Genomic DNA, 16,431 nt, shown 5'->3' with positions numbered 1-16,431 from the left:
TCAGCCCTTGATCCTCTGGGCCTCTTGAGTGCCTCTGTGTCTCCATCTCTGCACTCTCACCCTGGTGACCCCAGCCGAATTGGCTGCAAGGGCCCCAGGAGACTTCCTTCCCTGAGGTCCTGCCTTCTCTCAATTCACTTCCTTCATTGCAACTGGAGTGATGGTTAACACATTGAGCTAATCCACATAATGTTGTTTAATAATTAAAGCTACACGGGCAGGTGCTAAGCCTAGCAATTAAGACAGTGCTTAAGATACTCCTGCCCCAGCTCAGAGCATGTGGGTTCCATTCTCAGCTTCAGCATCCTGCTAGAGGAGACCCTGGAAGGCAGCTGGTGATGGCTCTAGTAATTGTGTTCCTGCCCCCTACATGGGACACCTGGATTGAGTTCCTGGTCCCCAGCTTCAACTTGGCCCACTCCCTGTCATTGCAGACATTTGGGGAGAGAACCAGCAGACGGAGCACTCTCTCTCTCTCTCTCTCTCTCTCTGCATCTCAATAATAATCGTTATTGTTATTATCTCAATGATAATCGTTATTGTTGTACCATGCTATTATGTAACATATAACCTTTATTGTGCTGTATTTATTTAGAAATAAGAGTAACACAGGGGTGGGGGGGGGAGAGAGAGAGAGAGAGAGAGAGAGAGAGAGAGAGAGAGAAATCTTACATATTCTGGTTCACTCTCCAAATGGTCACAATGGCCAGGTCTGTGCCAGGCCAAAGCCAGGAGCCAGGAGCTTCTTCCAGGTCTCTCACGTAGGTAGCAGGGCCCCAAGCACTTGGGTCATCTTCCTCTGCATTCCCAAGTGCATTAGCAGAGAGCTGGGTGGGAAGAGGAGCAGCCTGCACTCAAATTGGTGCCCGTATGGGATATCTACGCTGCAGGCGACAGCTTAACCCACTACACCATAATGCTGGCCCCTAGAAAATATAACCTCTCAGCACATACACTCTCTTCCCTCAGGATAAATTCTTCACATGAACTATTCAAAATCTGACCTAGGCCTACCTTGCCAACTATACCTCTTGACCTTCTATCCTCACCTCTCCCCTCCTGACCACCTCCCCAAAATCACAAACTTGACCTAGCCATATTTGACTTTGGAATCCAGAATCTTTATCACGCTGGATTACCTCTAGACCTTGGCATATGTAGTTTTTTCTACACGTAACCCTTGCCTGGTTAATGTACTCACCATTATCTCTCAGCTTTACCATCTCTTTCCTACAGAAGGAGTCTGGAAGGAAGTACAGCAAATGTGACTTTCTTTTATCCCAATATTCGCCGTGTTGTACTGAACTGTCAGTACTTCAGGGTACTATGCCTACCTTGGTGTTTATGCCTCATACACAGTGCAGTCAGAGTAAATAGCTCTGGAATAGATGGAATTGCAAATTAGATAAGAACTTGGCCATATCCTTGAATCTATTACATTGATTTCAGAAATTTTCTTATCATTTGGAGATGAAAAAAGCAGATAGTGACAGCTCATTAGCATCCAAAAGCAACCTCAATGGATTGAAGCAATGAACCCAGGCCTTGGGTTCAAGTTCAGGGTGTTAAGCCAGCACTGCATCCCATTTCATAGTGTCTGGTTCGAGTTCCACTACTTCATGCTTCTGATCCAGTTTCCTGCTAGTGCATCTTGGGAAGGGTCAGTGAGGAACCAAGTACTTAGGAGCCTGTTTCAACCTGACTTTGCCTAGCCCTGGCTGTTGCAGGCATTTGAGGAGTTAACAAGCAGGTGTAAGAGCTCTCTCTTCCTCTGCCTCTCTCCCTCTTTCTCTGTCACTCTTCCTTACAAATAAATAAATAAATCTTTATTAACATGTAATGGATCCAAACTTCAAAAAATTTTCAAAAATTTAAAAGAGATATTTGAAGGAAATAATCTGTAGAGGATAGGAGAGGTATTACATATTAGCTTGTTCTGTGTGAGGAATGAGTCCAACTTCAAGATGAGCCAGTGGCGTGGTTTGAAAACAAAGAAATAAAGAAACAAACAGTCATAGAGTGGACCTTTAGAACTACAAAGTCAGAAAACGGGTTGGGTAACGGCCCTCTCTGTATTTTGCCAATCAGATTATATCTGAAGGAGTCTTCTCTGAAGATTCCTTTCCAATTCCTCATTACCAAACTGGACATGTAGAAGATAGTGATCAGGATGATTAGTGACCCAGAAATGAGATCATGTGATGATGACAAGAATGGACTGAGAATGTCAAGATAAGATAAGTAGCGTCCATGATAGTCTCTAAGGAAGCAGATCACACAATGTTACCTGAACATCAGGTCTCCAAAAAGTTCCTGGGAAATGCATATCATGGAAATTCTATGCATGGATTTCAATAATTTTTCACCAAAGTGAATGTATGTTTTTATTCTATTTTCTAAGAAATTCTGATAGCTTTAAAAGGCAGAAGTTAAGGAGAGGCAAGAATTTGCTCTCTAAAGATTTTTCAGTATTGTGTTCAGCTGCATGTAAACAAAATCAAATTAGATGGCAGGTTTTCTGCAAGTGGTAATAAGTGTGGAAATAGCCATTCCAAATCTACTGCAGCTGGTATACCATCTTGAACCTCAGGCCCCTGTATTAGATTGGTCTATATGAAATTGCCCATACTCAATTGGTTTTGATTTACCAAAGCAGCAAGCCCATGGTTCAAACTAAAAGCTGCTTTCTTTGCCTTTCTTGATGTTTGTTGCTTCTTTTCCTGTTTTCAAGTTGTCTTCTGAACTATATCTTAGTCCCCCATTTAAGGAGGGACATGGTAACACCAAAAAGCACATTTCCTCTGAGTACAATCCTTAAAACCCCACCCAGGAGCCTTGAGTCTGTATTCCATTGGCCCTAACTGAGCATATCTAGATATGTATGGATCTAGGAATTGAGAACTTTAATCATTATAACATTGATACCCCCTAAGTATTTAGAGTATGGTTTCTTTTTTTTTTTAACTTTTATTTAATGAATATAAATTTCCAAAGTACAGCTTATGGATTACAATGGCTTCCCCCCCATAACGTCCCTCCCACCCGCAACCCTCCCCTCTCCCACTCCCTCTCCCCTTCCATTCACATCAAGATTCATTTTCGATTCTCTTTATCTACAGAAGATCAGTTTAGCATACATTAAGTAAAGATTTCAACAGTTTGCTCCCACACAGAAACATAAAGTGAAAAATAATAGATGATTTTTTAAATGATGATGAAATCAGATCAGACCTATTGTCATGTTTAATCCCAGTGAGAGTCAAGTTGGGAATTGATAATTTCTTCTTCTTCTTCTTCTTTTTTTTTTTTTTACAGAAGATCAGTTTAGTATACATTAAGTAAAGCTTTCAACAGTTTGCACCCCCATAGAAACACAAAGTGAAATATACTGTTTGAGTACTCGTTATAGCATTAAGTCTCAATGTACAGCACGCTTAGGACAGAGATCCTACATGAGGAGTAAGTGCACAGTGACTCCTGTTGTTGACTTTACAAATTGACACTCTTGTTTATGGCCTCAGTAATCTCCCCATGCTCCAGTCATGAGTTCCAAGGCTATGGAAGCCCCTTGAGTTCTCCGACTCTTATCTTGTTTAGACAAGGTCATAGTCAAAGTGGAGGTTCTCTCCTCCCTTCAGAGAAAGGTACCTCCTTCTTTGAAGACCTGTTCTTTCCACTGGGATCTCACTCACAGAGATCTTTCATTTAGGGTTTGTTTTTTTTTTTTTTTTTTTTTTGCCAGAGTGTCTTGGCTTTCCATGCCTGAAATACTCTCATGGGCTTTTCAGCCAGATCGGAATGCCTTTAGGGCTGATTCTGAGGCCAGAGTGCTGTTTAGGACATCCGCCATTCTATAGAGTATGGTTTCTAAAGAGTAGATAGAATTAGTATTCAAAACCTCTAAGAAGTGCCTGCCAGGGGTAGGTATTTGGCCTAGCAGCAAAGATGCCTACATTTCACGTGACAGAGTCTGAATTTTATTCCCAGCTCTGGCTCCCAATCCCATCTTCCTGTCAATGCAGACCCTAAGGAGTTAGTAGTGATGGGTCAAGCATTTGGGTCTCTGCAAATTTCCAGTTCCTGCCTCCTAGATCCAGGCTTTGGCTTTAGACATTGTGGATTTTAGGGATTGAATTAGTGGATGGGGGAATCTCTCTCTCTCTCTCTCATACTATATATATATACATATACATATATTATATATATTAATATATACATTATATATGTATATATACATATAATATATATATATCTGCTTCTTGAATCCATAAAATAATCTTTAAAATAGTATCTACCAGAATAGAAAATTCTTCTCATTTGATCGTCTATGAGAAAGGCTGTTAGTGTCAGTTATCCTCAGATGTATTTGCAAATAGACTCATCTGAGGTCCTTTCAGACTAGAGGTGACCCTGCCCCACTCTGATGTTCTCAGTGAGAATCGCTGAGAGTCAGCCCTGGGGACCCACATCCCCCAGCATGATTCAGCAGGAAGGAGTGCCTGGTCACTGGCAACTTCTGGGACTGTAGGACTGGAATAAGTGAACCTCACATGGGCAGGTGGTATTGTTGCCCTGGGAGAGAGACTGGGCAACAGAAATTCCAAGGTATTTTTCAATTCCAGGAGCCTGTTAAAAAAATTTGTGGGTTTAGTGATTAATTGATTTTGATCTTGGTCTAGGCTTGAAGAGTATGGGAAACCAACAAAATATGGTGAGAGGACACTTACATTCTTCTATTAAAAAATTTCCAAGGAAAAGGAAGAAATGTCTGATAATTTATTAATTCTTATTTGCTTTTAGCATTGGCAAAATTGTCCAACAATGAATGTCCAAGCATCACCAACTGTAGTAAGAAAACAGCTGATCAATGAATCTCTCCGTGCCTGGATCAAGTTACCTCTTAACCATTGAGAAGGATAGTCAGATACCCTCATGGAAAACTTGACGGAAGAAGGAGAAAGGGATTAGATTGGAAGGAGCAGGTATGAAACACTTGACCACTTCATCTTCTCCAATTCAATAAATCCATCCAGTCACTTTCCTCTTTTCTTAGACTCGACTTTGTCTTGTCCCCACTGAGCCCTCTCATGCCAGCACTCATCCAGGTAGAGGACACACCTGCAAGCAGACAGCCCATCCTCCACTGACCTGATCTGCTCACCATTAGAGAGAGTCCTCAGCTCTTGGATAAGCTCAGGCTGAAGCCTAGAGCTCTGTGAGTATGACTACCCTGGTGCCTTGGAACATATGGTTCATAACTGATCACAGCCAGGAAAGGACACTAATAGCTGAGATAATGGACTTAGGAGTCATAAAAAAGTTCTCATTGGAATGAAGGGATGAGTTAATCTAACAAGAACCAACACATGCAGAGGGTTTGGAAGGGCTGAGTTAACAGCAGTTGACTCTAAGTCCACAAAGTTACATGGCCCCTGAGTTATCCTCCCTTCCCCCTCACCCTTCTTCCACTCATAAACACTGAGCATCATATTGGTCCCGGGCACTGTGCTGAGTGTGCTACCAATGTAAAGGTTACTAAGGCAGTCCCTGCCCTCCTGGAGTTCATGGACTGCAAGGGAGAGAGAGTTGTAAGTAAGTAACTACATCAACCCCTGTGCTGCAAGCACTGAGAATAAAAGCAGATACGTATACACATACTGAGAAACAAAAAGGAGGGGAGGAAAGGGGCGGTCCCTTACCAAGGGATGGTGAGCCTTGGATCGTAAGCATTTTTGAGATAGGCTAGGGCTGGAGCATCCGCAGAGGGAAGGGCACACCTGAGATCTTTGGAGGAAGGACAGGAAAACATAAGGTGTTGGAATGCAGAGTGCAAAGGATTAGTAACACAGGCACCCGGGCCAGTCCCAGAGGAGTTGCCACACTTGCCAGAGAGCTGAGGCTGTTTTCCACTTAGAGCTGGAACAGAAGACGCCCCAGCCTGTAACATGCAGGGTTTCTCAGCACACGCAGGGAGAAGAAAACTTTAATAAGAATGCAGTAGTGAGAATAACTTTAAGAAAGAGTAATCAGCACCTCTTCTAGGGCTCACTATAGAGAAAATAGGAGGAAAATCTTGGGACATTTAGCTTCATGGAGAGAAGATTTAGGGGAGAAGGGGAGGGAATCACATTTCTGAATATTTGAAAAACAATCATGGTGCAGGGAAAGACAGTGTCTTGCTTAATTAGTAGAGTTAGTGGAAATCTCGACACTCTTAGATACTAGTTATTGAGCACTTACTATGTGCCAGGCAATATCCAAGTACTTGATTTCCACCTACTCATTTAATCATAACAGCCTTACAAGGTAAGTCCTATACTTACCTCCACTTTATTGAAAGGGAATGGAATCACAGAGGTAGATTCAATTTCCATGCATCTCAAAGTAAGAAGAGACACAGCCAGGATTTGGACCCAGAAAATCTGGCCCCGGAACCTGTATGTTATCACAAAGCTCCACACCTTGGACAAATAACTGGAGCTTACAAGAAGGCAGAAACTTCTCCTTCTCCTGCCTCTTTCCCCTTTCTCTCCATCCCATCTTCCTCTCTGGCCGAAAATCTGATGGTCAAATACAATGGACAGAGGAAAGTTCTCCACTACTGGGACAAGGGCCAGGGCTGCACTGCAGGTGCACTGTGAGGTGTCAGAGTTCAAGAAGAGAAATCAAGAGAGTACATCCTCTAAGTCTGCCATGGGCCTGGGCTGGAGGTGATTCTGGAGTGGGGGGTGGGGCGTCAGACACTGCAGGGTTACCCAGTGACTTGGCACGCACACGGCAGCTCTGTTTCCTGTGTCTCACACGCAGGGCAGGAACTGCATTGGCTTGGAGACTGGAGCCAGCATCATCACTGCCTAACAGGTGAAGCTACAGCATTGCTGGCAAGGTTCTGGGCATGAGTATGTTTTTATTGACCACGAGAAGGTGAGCAGTGGTGGCAAAGCGGCTGGTTAACTGCTTCCTAGGGAGGGAGAAAAGCGGCTAAATAGAAGAGAAATAGGCAATCCTTGCACTCCCAGATGGAGATTCCTCTAAGACCCACCATCGCTTAGCACACCCTGAATCTAGCTCAGATATACTAATTCTTGACCTTCATTCAAATGAGTCATTACCTTACCCAATTCCCCCAATGTAAAACACTACAACTAGTTAATCCATCCCTTCCATTTTAAGGGCAGATAAATAAATGCGTGCATATATGGACACACACTATTGCACATGCAATGCCATGTGTGCTGTTTGCACGCACACACGCCACCTGCACCTTCAGACTCTTGTTCATCCACTTGCAACTGCTTATAGTCTGAGCTGCCCGCAGGCAAAGGCTGGTTTCCAGTATTTTCTTGCAGCACCACTTCTTATCAATAACTGTATTCAGAAAAACGATTGGCAGAATTGCCAAATGCTGAATTTGGCATGAAGCTGGAAAATCTTAGCACCACGGCTTTATTTCAGAGAGAGAAACCGGAGGCACCTATAGGGCATGTGTCTTGCCAGGGTTGTAGAACATTTTCCGATGGCTTTGGAGGCAGAGTTCTCAACCTGGCTGCAGATGAGAACCTCTAGGAAAGCTCTTTAAAAACATCAACGAGAGGCCCCAGCACAAAGAGAGGCCCAGACGTTGGTATTTTTTATGAAGTTCCCTAAGCGATTCCACAGGACATCAAGTTTGGGGAGTACGGGCTTAGACACGGAGAATATTGCAAATGCATGCAGATCACTCCTAACCCTTGGAGACCCTTCTAACTTTTGAAATAAATCAAGGGATGCAGAGTCACTCTAGATTGCTGGACATGGAGAATCCGAGGTCTATAAGAGAGGTAAGGATAATCCCTACCGTCAAGATGGAAATTCAGATAGAAGCAGCCCTTCTGAAGCCTCTAGGCTTCCTCTGTAGTATGCTGGCTGGGCACTGGAGAAGCCATATCTACCCTGGGCAGAAATAGATAAACAAACAAATTGATAGATTAAAAGATGATGATGCGTAGCAGGGCAAGTACACAATGGGAGGCCCCAACCACGGTGCCAGACCAGAGGAGAACAAATAAACCCCTTCCATTACTGAAGCATGGGTAATATTCCAGGAACCCTAAATTAGGGTGTGATGATTGGGTAGCAAATAAAGGGGGCTCTCCAAGGAGAGGTTATCTGATCTGCCCTGAAATATGAATCCCTCCAGACTCATGCCTGAGGCAAATTCTTCCCTGGTCTTATCTAAAGTGTTCTCCCTTTATCTTCCTGGCCCTGGAGTTCTGTGCAGGAGGCAGAGCAGAAAGGAGACGTGTAGGTCAGATGAGGTGGCCGCAGCACTGTTAAAAATCAACCAATAACTCAATAGCACAAGACGATGACCATAAGGTCCATTAATTCCCACTGGATTCCACCGTGCTACACACACCTGAAGGCATATCAGACATAAACAATCCCTTCCTGGCAGAGGCAGCACTTCTGATGTATTACAGCACAAAGCCAGGGCGTGTGCCTCCTCTCCCAGTACCTCATCTCTGAACAAGGAGCGAGCACGGGCCATGTTCTTGCCATGGGTTGCACGAGACACCTGAATCTATGTCATTGCAGACTCCAGCTGGTGCTTCAACGTTGCAAAAACAAGTTGGCAAACCAAGCTGAACCTGGGAGATTGTACTAGGTCTTTGGTCCTATCTTTCTTCTGTTTTTAGTCACTGTTGTATTCCCAGCACCTCACAGGATGCACAGAACACAGTAGGGACTCAACACACAGTCCCTGGTGATTGAACCAGGCACAGCTACATCACCAGTTAGGCATTGTATTGGGGTTAGACGTCGGCAGGCGACACTTCCGGATGAGCAAAGGAAGCCGCCCTACAGGGTGAATGTGAAGGAGCAGGTTCAGTCTGATCACTGCAAAGGGCGATACTCACAGATGCTAAAAACACACACACGAACAAACAAAAATGATCCCCCCCAAAAATCAGATTTCTTAAGTTAAAATGTCCTCAGTAACAGACTGGAAGAGTATGTTTTCCAATATTTGATTTCTTAGCTTGACAGTCTCTCTTGAAATACTCTCTTCCCGGCGAGGAAAATGTGAATCTTTGTAGGTTTGTTTTGCAGTTTGCAAATGACTTACAGAGCCCTTTTGGCCGGGCTTCTGTTCTTTCTCTCGCAAATAAACCAAAGGCCTGTTTCTCTAAGGTGACTTAAGTGGGGGCTGTTCTGTGATCTCCCATCCCAAGTGTGGAAAGGGGAGAGGTAGAGGAGGAGGAAGCGGGAGAGAAACTGGCACAGGCAAAGTACAGCAGCTGAGAGAAGAAGCAAGAAGGAGGCAGAGGCAGATTGGATGCGGAAAATTAGAGTGTCAGGGATAGCGAGCAGCCGAGGACTCCGTAATCAATAGGATCCTGACACACTTATGAGGCCGTCTGAACTCACCCACGGTCCACTGCATCCCCCTCCCCCCCTCCCACCTGTCACCTGGGCTCCCTGGGAACCGGGAAGCAGCCTCTCCCCTCCTTCTCCTAGGCAGGCCTGCATGAAGCGGAGCAGCCCCTTCCAGCTTGACCTAGATCCGTCAACGGATCAATTATGTTTCCCAGGGAGGAGAAGGAAAAACGAAAGGAAGGAAGAAAAGGGGAAAGAGGAAAAGGGGAGGGGGCACAGAGGAAGGGGAGAAGGGGCGGAACGAGAGCAGGAGGAGAGGGGGAGGAGAGGGGACCATGGACCCTGATAGCCTTGAGTCTCAGCATTGATGGCAAGAGCCGGCTTACTCCAGAAGGTTGCATAAATAAATAAAAGCATACATACATAAAAGAAAATAGAACGCTCCCTGAGAAGTTACTGACCAAAATCACAGCGAAACCCAAGGCCAGAGTTCTCTCCCTGCCCCACCCCACCCCCACTTTTCCAATCCAGGTTGGAGCTATCTTCCTCCCACTCCCTGCCCCACTCTGACTCCCAACATCCTAGATGCTCTCAGCCTGTACTGCATGCATTGCCCCCCCGAGAGCCAAAGCTCCTGTAAAACATGGGTGGAAGGCGCACCCCCAGCGAGCTTCCCTGAAGCCCCTCCGGCCCTCCCCAGGGTACAACAACAGCATCCAAGCAGGGGAGCCAGAGGGACAACCACTATGGCGCCCTGGGACCCCATCCGACATGTGTGCCATTGACTACCTTATGTGTGCGTGCTTTCATTTTTTATGTTTAATTTGTTTTATTGAATTTCAAATGACTATAGACATAAAGTAAACATGTAACAAGCCAATAGAGCAGAAAGGAAGTAAACCGCCTAAATACAACCATCTCAGCATGGCGCTCCACTTAGCACCACATGTTTGGAGTGTTACAAGCATTAATGAGCCCTTACAACACCCAGGGGAGCTGCTCCCAGGCCTGGCGGGCAGGTGGGGAGACAGACTCACAGAGGGGAAGATTTTCCCTACAGAAAACATAGGCCAGTTTTAGATCCGATATACAGGGTCTTCACTGAGGTGTGCTGTGGCCACTATGGCTGGCTTGAAACCTAGAGGTCAAGGGTCTTGGGTGCTGGACATCTGGAGGACCCTGGTGAGGCTAACATAAAGCCATGCATATTTTTGTACCTACAGCATGTGTCAGTAGGGAGAAGCAGACTACACACCCCAACCCCCAAGAGCCATATTCCAGACCCACTGGTTCTACAGTGAGTGTGCCTCCACCCTGAACTGGACAGCAAGAGCATTGTGAATCTCTCCAGCCTACATGTCTTGCACACGACACAATTGCAGTCCCATGACAATTCACAAAATCTTCCACTTCTTGGAACATCGAGAGAGGTTATTTTATGCCAAGGGATAAACCGTGGCTAGAGCCAGCATTGGTTGGTTTGGTCCATTTGTGACAAGCAGACAGCACTAGCACTAACCACTATATCTCAGCCCTGCCAGGCCCCATACACGCAGGGAACAGGTGCCTAGGGACTGCTGGAAGGCAACCCAGATTGGAACATCTCACATGGAGAATCAAGAGAGATGCTTCAAAGACCCCAGCCAGGACTGCTCAGCGTATTCCAAGGCCAGCAGAGAAGCTGACGTGGAGAGAGCAGCAGTCGGGGCTGAGCATTCCAGCTGAAAAAAAAGGGGGTCCTTGGGCTTACACTTGGCTTCAAAAGAACCGTGAAAAGAAGACTCAGCAGCTGCTATTCCAAGAACGGCCTCCATGCTGCAAAGCCTGCTGGCCACAGCTGGCGCTGTTCAGGCCCCGGGGAGCTGACACTCTGAGGACCACCATTGCCCATGGGTCCTCTCCCAGGAGAAAGGACGGAGTGCAAGTGCTTTGTCGTCCCCTGCATACCTTGCACAAAACTTTTCCGGAGCTGCAGCTTGTAACATGACAGGTTCTACCTTTTGAAGCTCTTCTGTCCCCTGCTACACAGTTTCATCATTTACTATTATTTTTGGGAGAGCATGCTTCCAAGTGCACACAATGCTACGTATCAGGACCAAGGTCCTATCACCCCAAATCACTTTTTCCACTTTGCAAGTAAACACCATCACACTCTCATCTGCGCTCTCACGTCTCAGGACCACTGCTCAGCTTGGGCTGCTGCGGGCACCTGCGTGTTTGCTGGGAGTGGCAGGAACTCAGCCGGGCTTTCACCCTGAATGGGACTGCGTACTTGGCTCCGAGCAAAGGTGAATGCGCTCTTGGCTGAATCATCTTCCCCTCTACTCTGCACCATCCAGGTCTCCAGTGGGCGGAGAAGTTGCGGTGGGATGGGAGGGGGTGCGAGAAAAATGAAGGTGAGAGAGGAATCCCACTCATCAGAAGGTGTTGAAAGGAACGACAATCCTTCGAAGGAGAAATGGTCGGTTTCTAGAAAGAGAAAGCAGCAACACACCAGCCATTTCTTCCAGAGCCTCTCTGTGGCAGAAGGTGGGCGGTGTGCTGAAAAGGACACAGCCTGCTGCAGCCTCCCGGCACCAGAGGGGCCTCTGGTTAATCAACCTGGTGCACCTTAGGGCTAGAGCCCCAGGGAGCTAATCACCCCTCCTGCCCACCTGTCACTAATCACTGCTGATTCCCTTGGCAACTCCCTCCCCTCTAAGCCGGATCATGGTTGCTGCTGGTTTGGGTTGGGCTCTGGGGTGGGGGTGGGGGGATGCGAGGAGAGGGTCAGGGAGGGGACCATCCCCTGCACCTTGCACCAGACACCTTTTCAAGAGGCAGGGAACACGGGAAGCAGGAGCCTGGGAAGAGCCAGCTTAAAACAAAAACAGAGAAGAAAAAATTGCCTTGAAATGTGTACTGCATTCTAAGTAGTCCCACTAGGTCAATGCAATAGGGCTGGATTATTGCAGGCAAGACCTGGGCTGCCTCAGTAATTCTGGAAGTTTGATAAGAGATGGCTACCAGACTCCAGTTTCCTTGCCCTGAAAGCAAAAACAAACAACAACAACAACAACAAAGATGTCACATTCCTGATGGCCAACAGGCCTGGGGTGTGGGAGTCCTAAGAATTCATTTTGCCTTAAAAGCGGAGGTGGGGGGAAGGGGCTTGTCTGTTAGGATGCCTTGGAGCCTATACCAGAGCCGACTGGAAGCAGACAGCACAGGCAAGTCCTTGGGAAACTCAGGACTTGGTAGATCATGGAAAGGTGTGTGGCATCTCCGACGCCACCCCCCACCCCAAAATCGGCACGAGACGGCAACATTAGACTTCACCGTGCAAAAACTGGCACCGGCACTTTCTGCTCATCTATTCAGGGACGATTCAAAGTATGAACAAATATTATGCTTCCCTGCATTTATTTCTGATGAAAAAGAAATCACGCATGCTAATTTATATGTAAATTCAGTATGGCCCTGGGGCTCCTGGCGTGCAGCCAGTGGGGTTGTTGATGGTGGAAACTGGGCCCTTGTCTCCAGGTTTGACTTTTCAGAGAGCAGAGACGCAGATCTCAGGACAGATGGAAATTATGGAGGACTCGGGACCTTCCCTCCCGCTCCCTTGGGCCACCCTCTCACTCCATCCCTTGCCCTGTGATTTTCCATTTCTGCTGTTAGCAGGACGGAAGCCGTTTCCTCAAAAGTACCTGGTCCTGGACTCAGTTTCCCCGCTGATTGTGTGAGGCTCTGATCCCACTGCTTGGGGTCCTGTGTGCCCAGAACAAGCAGGGGTACACATGGACACCCACATGCACACACAAGCACACATAGGCACCTACACATACATTGTTGCTGTTCCAGATTACATAAGAGGTGTGAACCAAGGCTGCCTCCGAGTTGACTCCTAAGGCTCCTATGCCCACCAGTGCCTTCACTGATCAGAGACGAGGGATCCTGAGCCCGGGGGCCCCTCTGGGGCTGGGTGCAGCGGGCGACGTCACAGACAGCCCTGCAAGATCCAGCATTCTAGACTTTTCCTTGTCCCCAACATGAATCCCACCTGTGCCCCCTTTGCTTTCCTCCATGAGTCCCAGTCCAGGGTGTACACACATTTGATTCTCTTCAGGCCAGTCCCTCTGCCTACCTCCTGTGGATCTGCACCAGAGCCATTGCAGTCCCCAAAGCCTGACCCCAGCGTGGGGTCAGCAGGAGGAAGCATTGCATATTGCAGTGGGAGAAGAGAATGGGGCGGGTGGGGCTCCCATCTTTTTTTACTCCATCAGACCCAACTTCCCTCTAGAAATACAACTGCATAGGATGGAGCCTCACCCATCTCCTCCTGCGGAGCCCAACTGGACCACCCAGGGAAAGTTTCACTGCCTGTCTGCATCCCATTGAGTTCAGGTGTCTTTAATGTGGAGGAGGCAAGCTAGTGCCCCCCACCCACCCACCCAAAAACACAGGGTAGATGAGAACGAGTAGGTAAACGGCGAACTCTACTGATGAGATGAACGTGACGGCTGGGACGGGGTGTGGGGCTGGCTACATGGTGTAGCAAGCTGACTGAAGGTGGAGACAGACTCCCGATCCAGCCGAACACAGCACAGCGCACACCAAAGTGCGCACTTGGCCAGAGAGCAAGACCGGCCCTCCACTGCAGCCCCGGCTTGGATGCCCAGCTGAGAAACACACAGAAAATTAGCAATTCCACTCTTCTTGCCTGTCTCCTTTCAACTTAGAAAAGCTTCCCCCATATTCAGAGCCCCATGCTCCCGCCCACTTTATCTGCTCCTTATCCACAGCCCCCTCAACCCCTGCCACAAACACACCCCCTAAGCACATTGCAAACTAACACAGTCCTCTGTCCGCAGCCGCTGATGCAAATTGATTCAGCCCTTGAAGCCGGATCGCTGAGGATCGCTGACCGGAGCCTCACAGGAGGCACCTGATTATTTCCAGCGTGCATTTTTCCAATTTGCTCCTTTTAAAAGCGTTGCAAGTTCACTGGCCGATATTTAAAGTTTCCTCCTGCCATTTCTTGCCAGTCGCATAAGCAACACAGTCACAACCCCGCTGCCCTCGGCATCGGTAATTTTCCCCCGGCTTACATGTGTGCTCTGCTGTGTATGTGTGCATAAAGCCAGGGAGCCCAGCACACCACCAGGGACCCGACAGCAGTGCCAGACACATTTTACTTATGCATATCCAGTCCCCCCCACCCCGCCCCGTGCCGGTGGCAGCCAGAATCGAATCAATATTCTCACAGCCTGGTCGGGAGAATGAAGTCCCAGCCATGCTGTTGAAACGCTCTCTCCCCTCCACCTGCTAGCCGCGCAGCAGAGCTGGCTCAGGGAGTCTACGAATCCTAGCAAGCACACGGTCCAATTCCCGGGTCTACCGTAGGCAAATCAATAGCAAGCACTTACCTTGGAAGAGACACAGAGCAGCCAGCCCCGTGAAGATTGCCCAAGAGACAGAATTGTGCATTTTTGCCTGGATGGTTTTCATGATTTTTTTTCTTCTTCTTTTTCTTCTTTTTTGTCAGGTTCAGGATTTTTTTTTCTTCTTCCTTTCTTTCCTAATAGACTGCCTGGAGCTCGAGCTTGTGCACAGAGATTTAAATCCACTGTTTCGCTGAAGGACACGAGAAAGCCGACGGTGTGAGAGAGTATGACTTCTCCGTAATTACCTCCACTCATACTCTGGCACCGAGACACATTGTACAATCTGGCCCTGGACAGCCCTCCTACAAGCTGCAATCATTGGTTCTAATCCAAGGATTGACAGAGCTACAACACACGCGCGCGCGGGCACACACACACACTCTCAGGAATCATTTACTGGGCAAATCAGGCTAGCTGATTAAAGAGACAGGAGCCTGGAGAGAGGGAATGATAAATGCCACTTTGCCCCTTCTATATTACTTCCATTTTTTAAGCTGACAGTCTCAGAGCCCCAAGCATCGGAAAATCCCTCTCCCCTGGCATTCGACAGCCTTCTGACCCCCACAGACTTCCTTTGCACTGGAAAAATCCTACAGCCAGCACTGGCTTGCGGGACATTTTAAAGGGACATTTCTATGCAAAGTGAAACTTGTAAGAGAGTGTCCAAATTTATCCTTGGGGACCTACTGTCCCCTCTGATGGAAATATTCCTCAGTGACAGGTTTTTTTTTTTCTCCTTCTCTCTCTCTCTCTCATCAACCTTTCCACTTAGTTGCTTTGAATATAATAAATAACTTTCTATTTTCTTCTCTTGTTTCTGAATGCCTATATCACTTCTCTTTTCCTTTCTCTCACGCGTTTCCAAAGTTGGGCACAGGTGTATGATACCATGGGAAGGAAAGACTGGAGTGGAAGTAGTCTGAATATGGAAAACCTGTTCCCAGAGAGAGCAAGGGGTGAGTCCAACTACATATGCTAATGAGAATTACATGAGTGTTTGTGGTGAGCACTGCAGCAAGAGAGATTTAAGCTAGACCTGCGGAAGGACTTCCTGAGTGCAGTCTTTGTGTATAATTAGAAAATGTCCTCTGAGGGTTGCTTTGCATTCATCTCCTTGGTGATAGGTAAGAATAAAAGCCAGACAGAAATAATCAAATGACTTCTTGAGAGATCTAATTTTAATGCCTAGGAAGTTGATGATTCTGATTTTTGCCTGCCTCTTGTAAGAATCAGGATATACCATGGGAACAAAAATTTTGGAACGGTGTTGCTCTCTACACAAAATCCCCACTCTGCTTCAGCACAAATTTTTGAAATGTCCTTCCTGATATCCACAGCTAATCCCTATACTTATTTGTAACTCCCACACAGCTTTCATTGTATTGAGGGCATTCCCAAAAGATCATGGGAAGTGGAATTAAAAGATAAATTTATTTATTGTGGTGCAAAAACAAAAAAAAAAAAGCATGTTGAAACCCATGCATGCAATGGGTCTTCCAAAAGTTCATGAAAAATGCATGGTAGGAAAATATTATGCATGGATTTCAACATTTTTGCACTAAAAGAAACTTATCATTTAATTCCATTTTCTACGAGCTCTTTGAAGTGCCCTAGTGTGGTCTCAACCTGCACAGCACAAAGTCTT

At 46.8% G+C, this 16,431-nt stretch overlaps 1 protein-coding gene across 2 annotated transcripts in view; it reads right to left on the bottom strand.

Moving 5' to 3' along the window:
- The window catches only part of NTM (neurotrimin), a 1,090,341-nt gene extending 1,075,096 nt beyond the window's left edge, over positions 1-15,245 (bottom strand). The window contains exon 1 of one of the 2 annotated variants that reach the window (XM_070048355.1): positions 14,769-15,245. Coding sequence is in view for 1 of the 2 variants with exons in the window: in XM_008259092.4 (XP_008257314.1) it covers positions 14,769-14,850 (82 nt within the window). In the remaining variant the exon portion in view is untranslated. The remainder of the gene's footprint in view (positions 1-14,768) is intronic. The other variant, XM_008259092.4, reaches the window with a different exon arrangement.
- Positions 15,246-16,431: the final 1,186 nt, after the last annotated feature.

The sequence above is a fragment of the Oryctolagus cuniculus genome, chromosome 1, assembly GCF_964237555.1.
Source record: "Oryctolagus cuniculus chromosome 1, mOryCun1.1, whole genome shotgun sequence".
In the NCBI taxonomy this organism is placed as follows: domain Eukaryota; kingdom Metazoa; phylum Chordata; class Mammalia; order Lagomorpha; family Leporidae; genus Oryctolagus; species Oryctolagus cuniculus.
Note: the sequence above shows the minus strand (reverse complement) of the source record. Positions and strands in the feature narration are given on the sequence as shown.